The sequence below is a fragment of the Diaporthe citri genome (assembly GCF_014595645.1).
Source record: "Diaporthe citri strain NFHF-8-4 chromosome Unknown scaffold_2, whole genome shotgun sequence".
Classification (NCBI taxonomy): Eukaryota; Fungi; Ascomycota; class Sordariomycetes; order Diaporthales; family Diaporthaceae; genus Diaporthe; species Diaporthe citri.
The window spans coordinates 389,271-407,270 of NW_025064847.1; the positions used below are offsets into that span (position 1 = coordinate 389,271).

Genomic DNA, 18,000 nt, shown 5'->3' on the forward strand with positions numbered 1-18,000 from the left:
TCTGAATTCAAAAGCGCCCAATGAACACATGAGAACAGCATGAATGTTCACTGTCACACACTCATCCTTCGATTCTGCAGCGGCTGCATCCTGAGTATATGCAGGTATTGTCTAGATCGTTAGGAGTGAAAACTCTTCATCCCTGAAGGAATTTCTCTCCACACACCTCAAAGTCACAAGCCGTTTGAGGTGTTATTATGTGTGATCCTGCCCGTTTTGAGCGCTTCTAGGATCGCCTGATGGTCTCATGTCCGCCTCCTGACTCGGCAGTCCGCCGCTTACATTTTGAGAATTGTCATTGCCATCCTAGCACAGCTTTCGCTTGAGAAATTAGTGATTGGGGTTGGCGCTTGAGGCCCTCCTTCAGCCAGTTCTTGGCAACAAGGGATATGATCCTTTTGGTGCACTCACAGGTGGAGTTTAATGATGTGTCTGCTTTTCCGCAGTATCGAATTTTAGGCAGTTATGCCTGGAAGAATTCAAAGTTTTTTTTTCAGGGTCTAACGTTCTGATCAGGCTTAGCAGGCTTGGCATGCCTCGCGGTCTATGTCTACTTTGATATATCCGACTGAGGGACGTGGGCCACGATCGCTACCCTGATGAATTTCTCAATGTGGGTTTGCGAGCTGCTCTAGCAGTGCTGAGAAATTCCTGTTTAATAATATTACCTAAGGCTGACCATACGTAGGAGTGGAAACAGCAGATGACAAGAATAGTTAGTGTAAACAACTGATATAAAGTTTAAAGGATAGTATTATTCAGAGCGGTGAATAACATTTGAACAATCCCAGCCTTGGTCTAAGCCGTCGTCCCGATGGCCACTGCTGACGAGGCTATAGGAAATTTGGCTATCTTATAGCTACCTCTAATTGTTGAACCGTATACTGCAAGCAAGTTTTAGCAACCACAACAGCTTAACTGAGGTTCCAGCTCCACCTTGGCCATTATCGGCGGATTCCAACCAGCGGTGATATTTTTGATGCCGCCGTGATCACACATTCTATGAAGCTGATGACCAGAAAATCAGCATTTTGCACTTCAGCGAGGCATGATGAAAACCCCGAGACTAACAAGGAAGGAGGGAGGACAAGAATTCTGAGCTAGTAGCTCTTTTAGCCACGGGAACTTATGGTTTCACTTACTTCACCTGCGAGGAGAAGGCACGTGTCCACGGAGAGATCGTATTCGCCTTTGGCGTAAGGCTCAATCGACAAGAAATAACTGCCGCCCTCGACGCTATTGCTGTCGCCGTTCGCGGGATCGCAAGTACTGACTCGGCGTGAATGTTTGCCCTGAATCCTTTCACAGCTTCTGCGGAAGGCCTTGAAGACTTGTTCCTCGGTCGCTAGATCGGTCCAAGCCGGTTTGCCTAAGTAGCATCCGGCTAGGGAAACGGTGGGGAGTATTGGCAGGATAGCCAGCACTGTCTTGAACTGCATCTTGTGTTTCGTTACAACTTATATTTTATCGGGTACTCGATGAAACGGGGAGGTGGTGATACACCGAGTCTATTCTCTTTTGCAAGGAAATGTGGACGGTGCTTGGATTTAACTCGAAATACTACAAAGACGTCGGTAATAGTGCAGGTTGGATCAAGGAACTCAGATGTGCAGAGGTATTGGAAACTCTTTGTTCTCTTCCGTCTCTGCGAGATGTCCCTGAGGATTGTCGGGGAAGCCAACGCATATGGTGCAGGACGGCACATATCATGCCGGCATCCCGATGTTGACTATTGCGCACAAGGGAACACAACAATTCAAGAAAAATTGAGTGTCACTTCATGATGCAGGTGCTTTGATAGTTTATAGACTTTGGATTTAATTTTCGGTCGGATATCGTGGATAGTTAGACGCCATTCACCAAACGGACTCGATCGAGCCTTGTGACAGTCGTTGTAACCGCTCTTCCGTAACATTAAAGCACTCCGGTAACCCGGTATCAGACCACTTCGCACCTTGAATGATCTTGACTACAGCAGGGGCACAGTTGAAAATCCGTGCCATTCCTAGTTTTGTGGCTTAGCGTGACTGGCAATGACAAAGATGGGGACAGGGATCTTACCATGCCCATTAAAGCCCGCACACACATATTGTCCAGGAAGACCATTCAGACTGCCCACAAACGGCACTGAGTCCGTCGTCATGCCTAGAATCCCAGTCCATGTATGCTGAGCGCCTTCGCCATGGTTCAATCTTCCCTTCTCGCACGAGGGGAAACATTTCTCGAAGTTTACAACGATGTCTTGCCTGATCTCATCGTTGAAACTGGTGTCATCCGGTATCGCCATGCCTTCGATTGTGACCTGACTGAGATTTGGGCTTTTCCTCGAGGCCCCCAGGATGATGATCCCATCGGCTTTGCGCTGCATTACGGAGTAGAAATTGTGGAGGCTGTATCGCAATGACATCGTGCTGGCTAAGATGCTCCTCCCAGCCAAAGCCATCGGCGGGACGAATGAAAGTGCCTGAGCCCTCGTTGGTGTTACGTATGGCGTCAGCTGAGCAATGAGGTGGCCGGCGAACCCGTTGGTGCAGTGGACTACTGTTTTCGCAGTTATGATGCCCTTGGGAGTCTCGACATCCCACCATGACTCCACAGCTGAGCTCTTGGAAATCTTCAGAGCCGGGCATTTCGTGAACAACGTTGCGCCCTTGGCAATGCTCTGGGCCAGCAGCCACTGGGCTAGCTTTGCAGGATGACTGGATCCAGCAGGCCACTCGTACGCGCTCACGGTGTCCTTTATGCCCGTCCTTGTTTTGGCATCCTCCCCCTCGTAGAGCTTCACATGGCTCAAATCACCACCAGCCTCCTGGTACTCTTTGAAGCTTCGAGCATTAAACTCGGCAAACTCGGGAGTCAGACACACGTCGAGCGTGGTTGCGAGGTTGAAGTCGCAAGGGACATCATGCTTGTTCACAAACGTATTGATCTTGTCGAGAACATCTTTCTCGTTTGCGATTATCTTCAACGCTTGTTCTGTGCCGTGTACCCTCCGGTAGACTTGAAACCCGCGAAAGGCATCGGGTCGGACGTGCCCTGCGTTGCGCGAGCTAGCTCCGGAGGCAGCTTCTCGCGCTTCCAGAATGGCGACATCGCTCCCGGGCACGCCAGCTGAGTGTACAAGTTCGAAGGCGGTCAGAGCTCCAGAAAGCCCGGAGCCTATGACTAGATATTTTGTAGTTTGTGGGAGGGGGCCCTCAGAGTTTGCCAGAAGATGTGGGAATGATCGGGTGGTCTGTTGCCAGAAAGAAAGACATGGGTTCTCGACCGGGAGCCCATTGACGCCGCCGATGGTAGCTGGTGGTTTATGATTGGCCGTCGCAGCAGACATGGTGAAGGAAGTGGAACAATGTAATTAAGACACTGGGCGAATCGTGCTAAACGTGCTAAACATGCCTGAAATAAGTATCAGCCGTAAGACCACACCTGCACACGCACACACGCACGCACCTTCCCGTGAGACTCCAGCAATCCAGGTGAGCCATCCCGAGGCTCAAAGGCATCGTGAGATCGTCTACATCTGCAAAAGAAAAGACAACAATGCAATGTGCACTCCGAGTCTCGGAGGGTCTCTGCTCCGGCGATCATTTATCTTGCCCGGGCAGTGTCTCATGCCGCTAAGCCAAGAGCGATTAGGTGCCCGTATCCACGTGCGAGTCATCCGCTTGGACCCCTCGGCTTATTGTAACTGTGAAGTACAACGTAGCCGCGAGCCGACGCCTGGCCGTCAACAGCCTGTTGGGGGTGCTGCGAGTGATGTTACACTGCAGTGAGGCGGGATGTCACAATGTCTTATAACGAACGGCCCCGAGCCGGTGCCAGCAGCCCCCGTGATCACATTGACACCCAAGAAACCCGACCCCTCCTACACAACGCTCGAGAATCAGGAGACATCGCAGAGCCGGCAAGCCTGAGGATATCCAGCGCCATGGGCTTCAAGGCCCTTCTCAGCCGCACCGCGTTCTTTCGCCATCATGAGGAGCGGAGTCCTCTGGAGCGGGATCTTGTCCGGCGGCTTGACATCTTTCTGATGACTTTTGGCTGTGTCTCTCAGGTCATCAAGTATCTTGATCAGACAAATATCAGCTCCGCCTATGTGTCAGGGATGAAGGAAGACCTCGGTCTATATGGAAATGAGCTCAACTACTTCACCACCTGGTTCAGTGTCTCCTATTGTATTATGCTGATCCCTTCTCAGGTCATCATGACTTGGGTCAGGCCAAGCTGGTGGCTGCCGGGCTTGGAGATCGCATGGGGCATCGTCACAGGGCTGATCGCGCTATGTCATAACGCAAAGCAGGTTTATGTATTGCGCGTCTTCCTGGGGCTGTTTGAGAGCAGTGCCTGGCCTGGAATGATGACACTGTTTAGTGGGTGGCTTTCCCACGTTTTTGGACACACACGTGCTGATAAAGACCAGTGTATTGGTACACGCCTACCGAGCTGGCCAAGCGTATGGGCTTCTACCACTCCTGCCAGTCGATCGGGTCGATGATGAGCGGCGCCCTGCAGACGGCCGTTCTTAACACACTTGATGGACACCATGGAATTGCTGGCTGGCGTTGGCTCTTTGTCATAAACGCCATCATGACCGTCGCCGTTGGCCTTGCTGGCTTCTTCATGCTACCCGACTACCCCTCTCGCCCAAACCCCCGTGCTGTCTGGTTCACCGCAGAGCACAGCCAAATGGCGCAGGAACGGCTGGAGCGGCACGGCCGGGCCGGAGTCAAGAAGATTACTTGGAGCGCGGCCAAGCGGACAGCGACCATGTGGCTCGCCTACTTTATCCCGGTGCTGTACATTGGCACCGTTTTGGCACAGTACGGAATGAACTACTTCAACCTATTCTTGAAGTCTCTGCGGAACCCAGATGGCTCCCGCACATGGTCGACCTCACAGGTAAACACGATACCCATTGCCGGTGGCGCAATAAATGTGGCGTTCGTGTGGATCTGGGCAATCATGTCCGATGTTTTTCAAACCAGATGGACGTTGCTGGTGGCCCAGGCTTTTATTGGCCTGATCGTCTCGATCATTATGAGTGTCTGGACACAGCATCCAGACACTACCCCGCTGTCGGCCGCTTACGCGAGCTATTTCATCCTCTACATGTGCCAGGGAACGGCACCGCTGATTTTCTCATGGTTGGCTGATCTTCTGCCGCAAGATCCGGAGGCGAGGACTTTAGTCGTTGGATATGCCATTGCGGGCGTATACTCCATCATTGCGTGGTCTCAAGTACTTGTCTGGCCTGCCAGTGAAGCACCGCATTGTAAGTCTATGTTTTACTAATTTTCACCGTGATAATGAGCTGATCATTTATCGCCAGATAAATATGCTTGGCAGGTTTCAGTAGCACTGTGGGTGCTTGTGGCCACGATGGTCGTTATTTTGAGGATCATAGATCTGAGATATCTGCTGTAAGTGGACAACTCTATGGTCCCATGGCCAATCTATTGACATTAACGTGATGTTTCTTCAGACCGAAGCGTTCGATTGCTACCATTCCTACAATTGATGCAGCAAAGGTGGATGGTGAGGAGACCGTGGCTACAGACGCAGGCGGAAAGCAGTCAAAGTCGAAGACTACAGATGTTGAAAATGTGGCATAAATGGGAATCTTGTTAGGGACAGTTGCTGAACAATGGATTAGAGCAGATGTTCTGATACCGTGCTTCTAGAGCTAAATTAAGCTGGCTAATTGATAACCTTGGAGCGCCTCACATCAAATTCCCTAGGTCCCTGGTCGATTTCCATACACATGAGCATTTTCCAAATAGTGTCTTGACGTGTGGAAGTTTGCTGGAGCGTGCTGAAAGGCAGAACGCCTGATACATCCTCAAGCCGAGCCTCACTGTATATGTGAGAGCAGAAGAGATTTAGGTTATCCGCGGGCACCACAACCGCCCCACCCCCCCGGGTCATGCACTTCACATTCAAAAAATACTCTAAGCCCGCCCCCACCCGACCAGGCGTGTTGCTTCCGCGTGTGTACTGTATCTCATTTACAAAGGCGTCCTGGCTCTTCCACTATGACTGTAGCTCTTCCCGAGACCCTGGGCTCGTAACCGTGTTTTTCCCAACTTGAATGGTAGCCCTGACACTCAATGTATCTATCAACGCCAGCTTTTACTCGACATCCATCAGTGACCGTTCCACAGAAATTTGCAGTGTCCTCGCTTATTTTCTGAACTCAAATTGAATGTTCTGACACGTCCAAAATTGCGAACCCGTGATCGAAGCCATTGGAAATGACTGGTCCGGATCTACCGGGCTGAGCCCACTGTGTTGCGAGTCATCACTGGTGAAGTGGATACGATCGGTAATATAGTTTCTATCCAATTTTGTGGATTATATTAGTCTAGGAGTCTCCAAAGTATTCAAGTCAGCATCTCGAGAATTGTGTCCATCGATCTCTGACTTGTACTCCAGTCAGTCCCAAAAAGAACTCTTTCAGCACTTCTCGTTCCTCACCACCTCAGTAAGGCTGTGCTGAACCCCTTTGCAACGCCAAAAATGCATTTAGCTTCACTCATCTTTGGGTTCCTCACGGCAGGGTACGACAGTCTCCAAGTCAATCTTGACACATGAATACTGAAAGCCAGCACAGCGCTCTCGCGGGAACACCAGCCAATTGCTGCGCAGGAAACGCCGAGGCGCAGGTCAACTACAACTCAGGCCACACCTCGTCCTGCTGCAACGGTCGAGGCTCGATCACCAATGGGGTATGTCGGATGGATGGAGGGTCGTTCGAGTGGGCGAGGATCTTTGCAAGTGCTGATTTGACCAATGTCTGATTTCTAGGAATGCGACGCAACCGACTTCGGTGGTTTCACTAGCTGCTGCAACGGCCTGGGAGACAAAGTGTGCACATTCTAGGCTGGCAGTTGTTTGAAGAGGACGGGGTCCATCATGAAATGAATCCGAAGCAAGGCCGGTGACGGCCAGTATGCATCGCGATGAGAGGCCCAGGGTGGATTCTATGAGTTGAATTGTAAAGATATAGTAGCGCTACTTTCTATGTGATGGATAATCCTCTCCTCGGCATCCTGCACCTCATCCTTGACGAAGTCTTCCAGCCGGAGACGAACTCCATAGTACTCGTCCTCTATCTTGTCGCTAATTTCATCTGTGGTCTCACCTCGTACCTCTAGAAGCTGCTGATCAACATTTTCCTCGATGCGTGCTGACTCCTCGGCCAGGCGCTGCTCTAGACGCTCCATGACTCTTGTCTCCAACTGCTGCAGCTGATTGCTCATGTCCTGCTTTAGCTCGGCTTTCATTTCACCCATGATCTTCCTACACATGGCCTCCATAGCTGAGAGGTCTGCGGTTTGGGCATCTGAGTTCCCACTTTCGCGCCGCCGCTTCTTAGATGGACCCTGCATACCCGAGTCTGTGACATCGTAAGAATATTACAAAGTACAAGGGGGCGATACACATAGCTTACCATGCGCTGTTGGCGGCAATGGTGGCCCTGGCTCCAGCTCATTGTACGATGGCGGATTTGCGGACGGATCCTCAGGCACGTCGTTGATGAGCCGGCCACCTTTGCCGCCATAGAGACAGGTCATGTCAGCCTGCCAGGCGACGGACTTCAATCCATCGCCGGAAGCCGCTTCGCAGAGCGACAGCAGCCGAGCCTTGGTAACCACCTTGGCTGGCAAGTATACGGCGAACGCGGTTTCTCGCGCCAGCGACCGCAGGTGATTCAGTGTCTCGCCCGAGCTCCTGTTCTTTGGAGCCATGTGCTCGGAGCCGGCCGGGCCGATGAGGGCAGCTGGCCTTTCTAGCGTGAACCGCAGGCAATATGTGTGCTGGCCTACTTTCTTCAAAATTTCCTGTGACGTTGGTTCGGGGGATTCGTCTAGGACTACTGCTCGTATGCGCTCGGGGTGGACGAATAGAAACATGCTGGTCTTCGCAGGGGCAGGCGCCTTGAGTGCAACAGTGGCGCGCAGCTTGATGAAGGCTGTGTTGGACGAAGCATAGCGGCGGATGTCGCATGTCACATCGCTCAAAGCTTGGGCACAGCCGTTCCACGTCACGGCAGCCTGTGCGCCGGAGACATTGATATCGTCTGGGGAAGCTGTGCCCTGCTTCGGGGTGGTCGTGTCTGGTTCGGAGGCTGTCGACACATCATCGGCCATGGCCGTGGGACCGCTTGAACCTGTGACAGATCAGTACATAGAACAGCCGCATAGAGCTTTACCGAAGCGTGACCCCTGCGGTGAGCAGGATTCCCTCCCTCCCAGGCTTCTGGACGGCAGAGCAGCCTTGACTCTTCAGATACGGCCGCGGACGGCAGGATCGACAATGACGCGACGACAGAAGACTGGTGGAATGGCACGACGTCCCCGCACGCCCGGCAAAACCACGCCGCCCACAAAAGAGCCGTGTCGCTGGCAGGAAGCTCCAAACCCTCATAAAGAGGGACATGGCAGCCCCTTCCCAAGACCCCGGTCCCCTCTCCACGGCCCGCGGGTCGTTGATCGAGAAGTCGGCATTTCCAGGTCTTGGGCGCGGTGGACAACTCCTCGAGGCGGCGCTGGTTCCGCAGGCGTGCGCGGCTACCCGCCGATGCGAGCACCTTTGAACTGACCCTCTAGAAAATGAATGTGGCTCCGTGGGGAGCGTTCGCAACATGCGATGGGTGCTGTGGCGGTGGTGGGTACTGGTGATGGATGACGATGTTCCCGGGTAGGTTGGGATTGTAGTCGGGGGAGCAGCTATGAAATGAGCTTCACGAGGTCACGTGGTGGTCCGTGCACGACACTAGCCAGAGAAAGCGGTGGCTGGTCTCTCGGGGAACAGGGAGCCAGAGCCTGCACCCCTAACCCTGATCCCAGCAAAACACCTGCTGGCAGCGACATGACGGAACCACCCTTCCGTTGGCAAATCCATTCTGGCACGACATGCACTTGTCTTCTTTCAAGTCACTGATGTTGACGTAGTTCCGACTTCAATGAGAATGGTCGATTCTGAGGCTATCAGGTCTGTTATGGTCGTTAGACGATGGTTTCATCCATCAGAAAGTCAGTCCTAACTGAGAGATTGACAACGACCGAGGTAGCCCAGTACACCAGTTCCAGAGCTCATTCGTCAGCACAAATCCCCCCAGCAAGCATGGCGCCACATGCTTCTGGTCTAAAAGATATTTCAAAATAACGCAGCCACACCGGAAAGATTAACATCTGTGTCTCTCATCACAAGATGCTTGTGCCAGAAGTGACAGGCTTCGAGGCACCAAAACAATGTCCACCGTTTCCTTCCCTGCCCTTCCACACCCCGTGATGATCTTGTGCTGGTTGACATGCCGCAAGCTTTCCAGTAATGCCTCCTCATGCAGTCGCAACAGTAGTAGGATTTTGCGGGCTCGCAGCTGGTTCCTTGACACGAACAGGCAGACCATCATCCTCCGACTTGAGAGTGTCTCCGGCCGGCGTGTTGAGCATCCACCGCATCAACAGCCAGGCATCCTCAGTCGGCTTGGGGCCACGGAGATCGAGCTGTCGGGATTGACGAATGATGATCTTGCCCATGTCGGGGTCGTAGTACGCCTGCGTGATGCGGGCGTAATCGTCGCCCTGGAAAGTGTACAACATGACCTGCAAGCCGTCAGCTCGGGTTGCAGGAGCAGGAAAGGGTAGGTTTGGGAGCGTGAGCACGGACAGAACTCACAGGCTTGATACGGTGGTTGCAGAAACGCTTGATGACCATCTGGTACGTGACAAGGTAATAGGCTCCATGGATCTCGCTCCGGAGGATCGAGTCCGGGGAAATCAAAGTGTCGCTGATGATGCAAGCAAGGTGAGGCTTCTTCTCATCCTTGGGGAAGAAGGCGTAGTCAGAAGAGTACTCGTGCGTATGCCAGATGAATCCCGCGGGCAATACCAGACCGGTGGCATCTCGGACGTAACACCGGTCTCTTGAAGCAAAAGATGTCAGCAGGTTTGATTCGATTGTTATGGTCGTCTGGGAAGCGGTGGCGGTGAGACTTACTCAAGGCATCGCCACGCGCTTCCTCCGAAACGGTCAATCTCCAGCTCGCCTCTCTTTCGCAACTTGGCCTCATCCCATGGTCCCGTGAACCAGTTTCCCTTGCATTCGGGGTATAATCGCGGCGCTTGTCCTGGGTAACCCAAGTCCCACTGGTGTCGGGAGAGGCGCTGCTTCAACTCTTCGTCAATGGGTCGTGAGGGTTGGAAGTATGTCGTAGCGGTTGTGCACTCGCTGAGATCGATGTCAACATCAATTTTGTCGAGCTGGACGCAGCAAAGTGACTCGAGGAGCTCCTCCGCTACATAAGAGTAGCGTGAGCCTTTGAGCTTCTCCTTAACGTCGACGGCACACAGTTTCCTGAGGTGTTCTCGGTCGGCGGGCCAGCCTCCCTGTTTGTCAGGTTGGATGTTGTTTGTGTCATCCATGTTAACAGTGGCGGCACCTGGGCTCGATTGACAGCTTTCCGACGTTAGCAGGTCTCTTGACTTTCGCAACGGATGGGTAGCTTGACTTGACCCATTTACATACCAAATGGCCGGACTGAGTGGATTGGTGTTCCTTGGTGTCGAAAGCGGAAGGAACTCGAGGCGATTCTGCAGGCTTTTTAAGGTGTCGTTGCTCTGTAATTGGACGGTGGTCCTAGCTTGTTACCCAAACCGTAATCTTGACAACAATCAATATGAAGTAGGTACCTGCTCCCAGGTACCTACTTATTTCCATGCCTAGGGTGATGGCCCTCAGGGAATGGATACTTAACGGACAGCAGCCCCACCCATTGACCAATTCAGACTGACGATATCACATCATGTGACGCTGTACGGTAATGCCTTCGAGCGCGATGGTGCAGACATACACCCAATAAAGCCCAGGATCACAGCGTCCTTAATTCCAAGGGTCACGTACAAAATACATTTGACACCATCAATTGTTATGTATCCAGCGTGGTAATATCTTTGGCCCGCTTACATCTATGGTGTGAAAGGAGGCGTGTTGACGATTACAGGTCAACCAAGTCAGCATATAGGCAAGCACACTCTTCATCTATAGGTGAATGGTGACTCCTGTACAGTCACAACCGACATTGACTGGAGATCAATATGAACTATAATGCTACAAGACAAAAAGATTCGCTGTTCTCCCTCTTACAGCTTTTTCTTCATCTTCCATACGTGTCCTATCCATCCTAGGATGGGATAGCATCCTCTGGGATTCCCTTCTATACGAGAGCCTCCTATAGGGATAAGAGTTTTCGACAGCTATCATCCTCTCGACTACTTTTACAGTCCGTTTATGACGATGGCGGATAAAACATCACCGCCTATCAGCCTTGAGTCATGGCTCGAGCAAGTCGACGAAGATCCAGATATCCCCCTGGAGTTCAAGAATGGTGCACAAGCTCAGCTAAAGTTGTCCAGTACATCATTCAGCTCCGGCTCGGGGCTAAACTCGACAGAGAGCCTACATCTGCGAGTCATCTGGTCCAGGTACTTGCGGATTGAGCATCTCAGAAACCTGATGAGGGACGATCCCAAAACAGGGTACACAGGATACGTTTCCGCTGAAAACCATGTCACAGCAAGCCTGATCTTCAATGCCAAGAGATCCCTGTGGCAGTCCTATTTCAAGGAACTCGGAATACGAAAAGCTGAAATGGAGAAGTCTTTCGGAACACAAGCTGCTGATGTTTCACACGGCCTTGCAGTACCATCACAGCCCTTGGCGCCGCCGAGACAGTGTGGGAATTTCTTGTTGGTACTTTATTGGCAGCTTCTTTCGTTGGCAACAGACAAGAGGACCCCAACCGACGACGAACTTCGGAGGACATCTTCCATCAGCAAACCTGGACCCCAGCCCGATCATGAACCGACTGCACTTCTCACTCCCTCTGCTTTCAATCGACTAGTGACGCCACACAAGACTATACTTCATGGTCAAACGGAACAAGGCACACCCACACCTGGTTTCCAAAACACACCACAAGCGTCCTCTTACCACCCAGCTAGAGGTGGGAAGTTTAACGAACCAGCCACTGACGAGTATTATGTCAACACGGCACTTCTAGAGCTCCTCCACAGTATCAAATTGGACGTCGGGACTGACTTCAGCAGCCTGGATTGGCTTGCAAAACGTCTGCCCCTGAAACTGAGGGAGGTGGTTCCTACGAAGAATCCCGAAACGGGAGAGATTGACGTGCTGATGCGAGAGCTCATGGAAGCTCGTTTGGATGGTTACCTTTGCCGAAGGTCCAGCCCTTTCGAGAAGGGGCTCAACACCGAGCCACTTGCCATCTTGGAGGCGAAACCGCACACACGCTTAAGTGCTCTAGCCTCCATCAGGCGCCAAGAGGGTGCGGAAATGGCTTGCTGGATTTCACAAGCTGGTAATTCGAAGACAGGACTTCTGCAATCATCCACGAGTGGGAGAAATCGGTAAGCCTCTCACATCACACCATGATACGGAGTTCAACTGACCCCAGCCTCTCATTCCAGACGTCTGATGATCAGCCAAGATCGCCATGAAATTTACCTCATCGTGGCTGAGTACGGAGCTGGGTACGAAGAGTATATTCGTCCATCAAGCTCTTCTGTACGAGAGTCAATCAAATCTCAGCGAAAACTTCACCAAACGGGTAGCTCCACCACGGGAAATTATGCACAAAAAGACAGCCTCTCCGCGGGCATTGACTCAACACCGACTCGACGCGATCCCAGCCTTCTTGCGGGTTCCCCTTCGTATATCGGACGAGTGGAGAGAAAGTCGATAGGGGTGGCAGCCGGACCCAGGAGTCGCCAGACACAACCGACGCAAGCAGCGCCTGCAGAGATGAATTCATCGCGCACAGACGAGGAATGGGTTCCGCACGCTGGCGACTTCCTCATCATGCACGAATTCGGACCCTTCATCACTACAGATCCTATCCACATGGAGATACTCATCAAGCGGCTCATCGCTTTCATGCTGCAGTTGAGGGGCCCCCAGGACCGCTTCGTCCCTGAGCGACCCGGCCCGGAATTTCTTGCCCAGCCTGGCCATGCTGGACCGTCGACGCCCAACGCGACATCATCAAGTCCTAGACGGACTCTCCGGAAATCACGCTCCTGGCCAGGCGAGGTTGAGAAATCGGTAGCAGACGGGGTGGTGAGCTCTGCGAAGGCTAAGTGGGAGGGCTAGATGTTGGGTAAGGAAAAAAGCAACCTACCTTAGCAGGGTCACGGCGAAGGAGGTCACCTCAAGGAACATCAACATGGCAAACTAACTCACAAGCGGCTCGATATCCTCGTATCGGAACCTGATGAGGTACCCGGAATATCGCAAGAATCGACAGTGTGATAGCCCGATCACGGGAAACATGGCCATGGGTTCGCCTATACACGTGGCAAGGATGACACCACTTGCAGATGCACTGCAAGACCTTCAAGCCATACCACGAGTCTCTAGGCTGTAAAGCAAAAGGCTAGCCCCAGATGCCGATCACGCTGCAGAGGCTCCCTAAGCATGTTTAAAGCTCAGATAGTCGACGTGGTGACAGGGCTTGATGGAGGGGGTTTCTTTGGCAATTTTGGAATCGGTTCCATTGAGGGATCGAATGGAAGGCGGGTACTGCTGGATGATGGCAGTTGTACATTGGCTTACCTGTTGAACATATTTAGAAGCGACATGAGTCATAAAATTAAGAGCTCGTCATGCATGCTATTGCACAGAATTCCATTGCCATCTATTTGTGCTTCAGGATGCAATGTCGTATTGGACCTTCGCGTCTCATCACGTTACCGTATCTGGATACAAGCGCATTTAAGTCCCTTGAAGACCTCAAAAGAAAATACTTCTTGTCAAGAGTCGAAGAAGTATGGTGTTCTCCCTTGCTTTTCCGGGTCAGGCTGGAGCCTCGACTGCTCCTCGCCGTCCCACCAATAGCACCTGGAGGTGGGGGTAGCTGTTCGCTTCAACCTTTCTCGAGCGGCGGCTACCAGAGCCTCATCATAGGCCTCCCCATCTACCTCTTTGATCAGCTCCGTTTCGATGGTGTCTTGGTCACGCCACTCGGGCCAGTCCGTCGTGGTCATCACGCATTGCTCACGGGGCCGCCTCCGCGGAATCTCATGGCGAAACATAAAGATGTGGTGCTCAACCATTCCATCATACGCATGCCAACGCCATTTGTTTTCCTCGGTGATACGGATCGGGAGAGGGCAGCGGTTGGCGGCCGTGTCTGGGTTTGGCGACAGCAGGAAATCCACAAGGTTGTTGAACTGCTTTTCGGTAGGTGGTGCGATATTAGCCGTGGATTTCGGGCGGTGTATGTATATGCCGTTGCACTGTGAAACAAATTAGACCATGGTACCCGTTTAATGAGGAGATCCTGCCTCGAAATCATTTCGCTCACCTCCTCTTCACTTTCTCCGCGGTCAAAGAGGACAACACCTCCGAAGATATGATGCTCCGCCCAGTATCCAGCGACGTCTGCCCAGCCATTAGGATACCTATCTGATGCCGCATAGCCTCCCACGAAGAATGGCGTAGGCGATCCGTACATAGAGCGTGTGCACTGAGATTCCTTTTCCGGAAGCGAGGCAAGCTTTCCGGTGAGCCAGGTCTCCCATTCGGCGTGTTTTTGAGGACCGTCATCCAATTCGTAGAAAAAACAGCAATGTCATGACAGGCAATCACAACTAGCTCTAGGAGCCGAAGTTTGAAAGCAACAGAGCCCGGAGACATGTCTTGATAGGCCTGTATGATCTATAACGTAAGGGTTAGTAGCTATTTACAATGCTGGTGCTATGTCGCCAGTTTGTAATAAACTTGGGCTCAAATTTGAGGGGAAGAATATTGAATTGCGAGCGGAAAGCCCGGGTCTTGTCCATAGTGCCAGGGCATAATTCTTGATGATCCAGTACAGGAAGCTTTTCATAATACCAGTGGTCGGTCAAATAGGTGTCACTGGTCGGCATGCCGTCAACAATTTGTGCGTAGGTAAACTCGGCGGTGGGTGTAGAAAAGAGCTTGGTCAGGGCTTGTTTGAAGGAAGCTAGATGTTCCCCATCCAGGCTTGCGATCTGTATAAGGTGTTATTACAAACAACGCAGATCTCTGAGATGTCTCAAGACTCGTGTCCACAGCCGTGTCAGTCTGCTGCGAAATGTGCGCCCCGAGCTCTTGTGATGGAGGTATTCGACGTATGTCAGCTTTGATCAAGCCAATATACAAATATTCAAGGATGCTGATTGTGTGATGGTTAGAGGAAACGAGCCGAAGAACTGTCACATCGCCTAGTCGCCTTTAGAAACCTTCTAGATTCTGCTAGGAAACCAGTGAAGGGGCGTTGGCTAGACCCCTAAAAGTTTGAGGCTGATGAGACTCATTTTTCCGAGGGTAGGGTACCTGTCTGTGTCAGCTTTATCATATGTAGCACACTCCGGGTCCAGATGGCCGCAAAATTCAGGTGTGTGTGGGTGGGTGTGTGTGTGGCTGGCAGCCTGGGCATGAAGATATGCGCCTTGCATTTTCCATTAAGTAGGGTCCTGAAGAAATGTTCATCCGCAACTGGCCACATTGACAGGTCTAGAGTACATTTGCACCGCTTCTTTTATGTCTAATCTATCATTCAAGTACATTAAAATGGGGTAACTTACAGCAGCTAGGCTGCTGGACAGTGCAAAGTACAAAAAGTCTTCTTTGGTACAGCCGTTGGTAATCACTTGACCAATTACAACCGCGGCCTAGCGACAGGACACAGCTGCGGGCCGCCCGGATAGATGCCCAAAACGTGGTACGACGAGATGTGTCCTGCTTGAGTGTGCGTTCACTTAACCCTCGAGTTATATATACACCGCTGTCAATTTCATTCATACCCTCGGTTGCTCGTCTGGTTCCTTCCACTCTCTCAGCACTAGGCACAGAGCAGTCACCTTTGGCCTGATCGCCCACCTGCCAACAAGAATAGTCTTTTTTATTGAGACCGCTGAAAATTACTTTCTTAGCAACAAAATACAGCATGACCGAGGGCAGAGACAAGAGGCGCAAGAAACCGATCGGGTCCAGTGCAAACAAAAGACCATGCAGTCCGACATTCAGCCTCGGAGCCCACAAGGCTCCAGCCTGTTCTTGAAGCTGCCCACTGAGATCCGCTTGGAGATATACACTCGCGTCTTCTATTCCACTCGCCTGTCCTTCGGGGGAAGAGTGAGAACCGCTACCCCCGTGTCACTATCCCGTCGATTGACGGATTCTGCGAACCTCGAAAATGTCCAGCTGCGTTCAGCGCCGAACAGCCTCAGCTTACTCCGCGTCTGCCGCCGAGTCAACAGCGAGATCGGCCACAGCTGGATAGGCCAGGTACTCTTCAGCTTCGAAGGTGCACAGACAACATTCCGGAAGCTTACCGCGCTGGAGCCGTCAGTACTGGCGAAGCTGCGCCTTATGCGCATGTCGGGGCAACAGCCCAGGCTCAAGATCGGGGGCGATTACCGAACTACACAACGTGGATGGGACAACATGCTCAAGGTGCTGACCGGCTTGTGTCTGGACAGGCTGATAATTCTCGGTGACCGCAGTCTTCGAGATGACCTACCGACTGTGGCTGAGCTCATTAAGCACAGCGATGGGTGGAAGGAGCTCTACTACCTGCTTCACAGCTCCGCCATCCTCGAATTTACTGACCTATTCTGGTCGCTAGGCGACGTGTACGGGGCACGAGGGCCGTCAATTTTCAACTCATCACTTGTAAGCCGTGACGGGCCAACGGCGTCCGTCAGCATTTACCGTTCGATCCATGCGGCTGAGTACGGCTTGATGATATCCAAACAAGCCTCTCGCGAGGTCGTTTCTGGCCCGCCCCAAGCCTATCGAAGAATGCGGTGCTGAACTGAACGCCGCTCTGACTCGGCAAAGAGAGGAGAACAAGAAGAAGGAGTTGCTGTTCGTCGCGCACAAAGGAAAGGGCGTAGACTACGCCGTGAAGCCGGGGTCCACGTTGCTGCCAAATGACACCCGGGAGGTTACATTACGGAAGGGCAGGATAAGGGGAGGGATCAGGTCCGGCTTCGTCAAGGTGGACACCTACGAGCACGTGGATGACTACGAGTGGACCCCTATGCATTTGCACTCCGGCTTTTTATAAACTACTAGTGCTTGGTATCTGGACGGACCAAGGATGAGCCATGGCTTGCGGAGACGGCATGGGGAGTATTGCTTGACGTACCCCGAACCCCAGCGTGTGGCAAGTCCTTGTAAGAGAAAAGGTCGATTGCTTCTTGGTTTACGTCTAAATGAAGGACGACTTAGCTACGTAATTAGGACAACTGAACATTGAAGCTGTCCAAGCACTGCATCACGAGGTGTTTTCTCATCTTTCCACTCGGTACCAGTCTTTTCTCCTGTGACTCGCCCGAGTTCCTGTATGCCTACCTTTCAAAACTCCCTGTCTCACTTGGAATATTTTGCTCAACATGGCTGCTCACCCTACGGAAGCCGACCAAGTCATCCTTCAACTCCTCGCAGCCCTTGACTTAACTATCGGTAGTCACACAGCCGGTCTAGAATCAGGCACAGCAGATAACATTGCCGATCAGCTATCTTCCACAGCTCCGATCTTTCCGCACATCGCTTTAGCTTTTGCTCTATTGCACGCAGACTTACAATACATAAGCCTCAATCCTTGCGTCTGTAGTCGGAATGGATAAATTAGAAGTGACCATTACACTCAAATTGGCTTTCGTACAGCCTGTGGAAACTTTGGGGACAGAACCGATTCGTCGAGTCTATTCACTGCCAGCCGCCGGGGGACTGGCAGCATATAACGTTCAAGGAATGAGCGTACCTAGGAGGTGTGCTGTGGCAAAATAGAAGGATTAACGACGAGGCAGAGCGTTCTCTAGAGCTACGAGCTGCTCCTTCCTCAACCACCAACACCAAAACCAACATAAAAACACATCGTCGTAATGTTGATGACATTCCTTCCTAGGTACGTAGAGTACATGAAAAAGCACATTGATTAACCAT

General features: G+C 52.0%; 8 protein-coding genes across 8 annotated transcripts; 4 read left to right on the forward strand and 4 right to left on the reverse strand.

Moving 5' to 3' along the window:
* Positions 1 to 2,005: 2,005 nt before the first annotated feature.
* Positions 2,006 to 3,331, reverse strand: INS49_005765 (uncharacterized protein; the record flags this gene model as incomplete). Its single annotated transcript, XM_043166543.1, has 1 exon — positions 2,006 to 3,331. One exon carries the CDS (start codon positions 3,329 to 3,331, stop codon positions 2,006 to 2,008), a length of 1,326 nt encoding a protein of 441 aa, XP_043027687.1.
* Positions 3,332 to 3,787: 456 nt separating this feature from the next.
* On the forward strand, positions 3,788 to 5,612 carry INS49_005766 (uncharacterized protein; the record flags this gene model as incomplete). Its single annotated transcript, XM_043166544.1, has 4 exons — positions 3,788 to 4,370; positions 4,421 to 5,272; positions 5,330 to 5,420; positions 5,483 to 5,612. The coding sequence occupies 4 exons, from the start codon at positions 3,788 to 3,790 to the stop codon at positions 5,610 to 5,612; spliced, it is 1,656 nt and encodes a 551-aa protein (XP_043027688.1).
* A 904-nt stretch (positions 5,613 to 6,516) lies between these two features.
* INS49_005767 (uncharacterized protein) lies at positions 6,517 to 6,879 on the forward strand (the record flags this gene model as incomplete). Its single annotated transcript, XM_043166545.1, has 3 exons — positions 6,517 to 6,557; positions 6,611 to 6,725; positions 6,805 to 6,879. 3 exons carry the CDS (start codon positions 6,517 to 6,519, stop codon positions 6,877 to 6,879), a joined length of 231 nt encoding a protein of 76 aa, XP_043027689.1.
* A 101-nt stretch (positions 6,880 to 6,980) lies between these two features.
* INS49_005768 (uncharacterized protein) lies at positions 6,981 to 8,150 on the reverse strand (the record flags this gene model as incomplete). Its single annotated transcript, XM_043166546.1, has 2 exons — positions 6,981 to 7,396; positions 7,451 to 8,150. The coding sequence occupies 2 exons, from the start codon at positions 8,148 to 8,150 to the stop codon at positions 6,981 to 6,983; spliced, it is 1,116 nt and encodes a 371-aa protein (XP_043027690.1).
* Positions 8,151 to 9,341: 1,191 nt separating this feature from the next.
* Positions 9,342 to 10,427, reverse strand: INS49_005769 (uncharacterized protein; the record flags this gene model as incomplete). Its single annotated transcript, XM_043166547.1, has 3 exons — positions 9,342 to 9,608; positions 9,682 to 9,928; positions 10,003 to 10,427. The coding sequence occupies 3 exons, from the start codon at positions 10,425 to 10,427 to the stop codon at positions 9,342 to 9,344; spliced, it is 939 nt and encodes a 312-aa protein (XP_043027691.1).
* Positions 10,428 to 11,298: 871 nt separating this feature from the next.
* On the forward strand, positions 11,299 to 13,173 carry INS49_005770 (uncharacterized protein; the record flags this gene model as incomplete). Its single annotated transcript, XM_043166548.1, has 2 exons — positions 11,299 to 12,431; positions 12,492 to 13,173. The coding sequence occupies 2 exons, from the start codon at positions 11,299 to 11,301 to the stop codon at positions 13,171 to 13,173; spliced, it is 1,815 nt and encodes a 604-aa protein (XP_043027692.1).
* Positions 13,174 to 13,832: 659 nt separating this feature from the next.
* On the reverse strand, positions 13,833 to 14,536 carry INS49_005771 (uncharacterized protein; the record flags this gene model as incomplete). The annotated part of the gene is made up of 2 exons (XM_043166549.1): positions 13,833 to 14,318; positions 14,387 to 14,536. 2 exons carry the CDS (start codon positions 14,534 to 14,536, stop codon positions 13,833 to 13,835), a joined length of 636 nt encoding a protein of 211 aa, XP_043027693.1.
* Positions 14,537 to 16,056: 1,520 nt separating this feature from the next.
* INS49_005772 (uncharacterized protein) lies at positions 16,057 to 17,119 on the forward strand (the record flags this gene model as incomplete). The annotated part of the gene is made up of 2 exons (XM_043166550.1): positions 16,057 to 16,722; positions 16,808 to 17,119. The coding sequence occupies 2 exons, from the start codon at positions 16,057 to 16,059 to the stop codon at positions 17,117 to 17,119; spliced, it is 978 nt and encodes a 325-aa protein (XP_043027694.1).
* Positions 17,120 to 18,000: the final 881 nt, after the last annotated feature.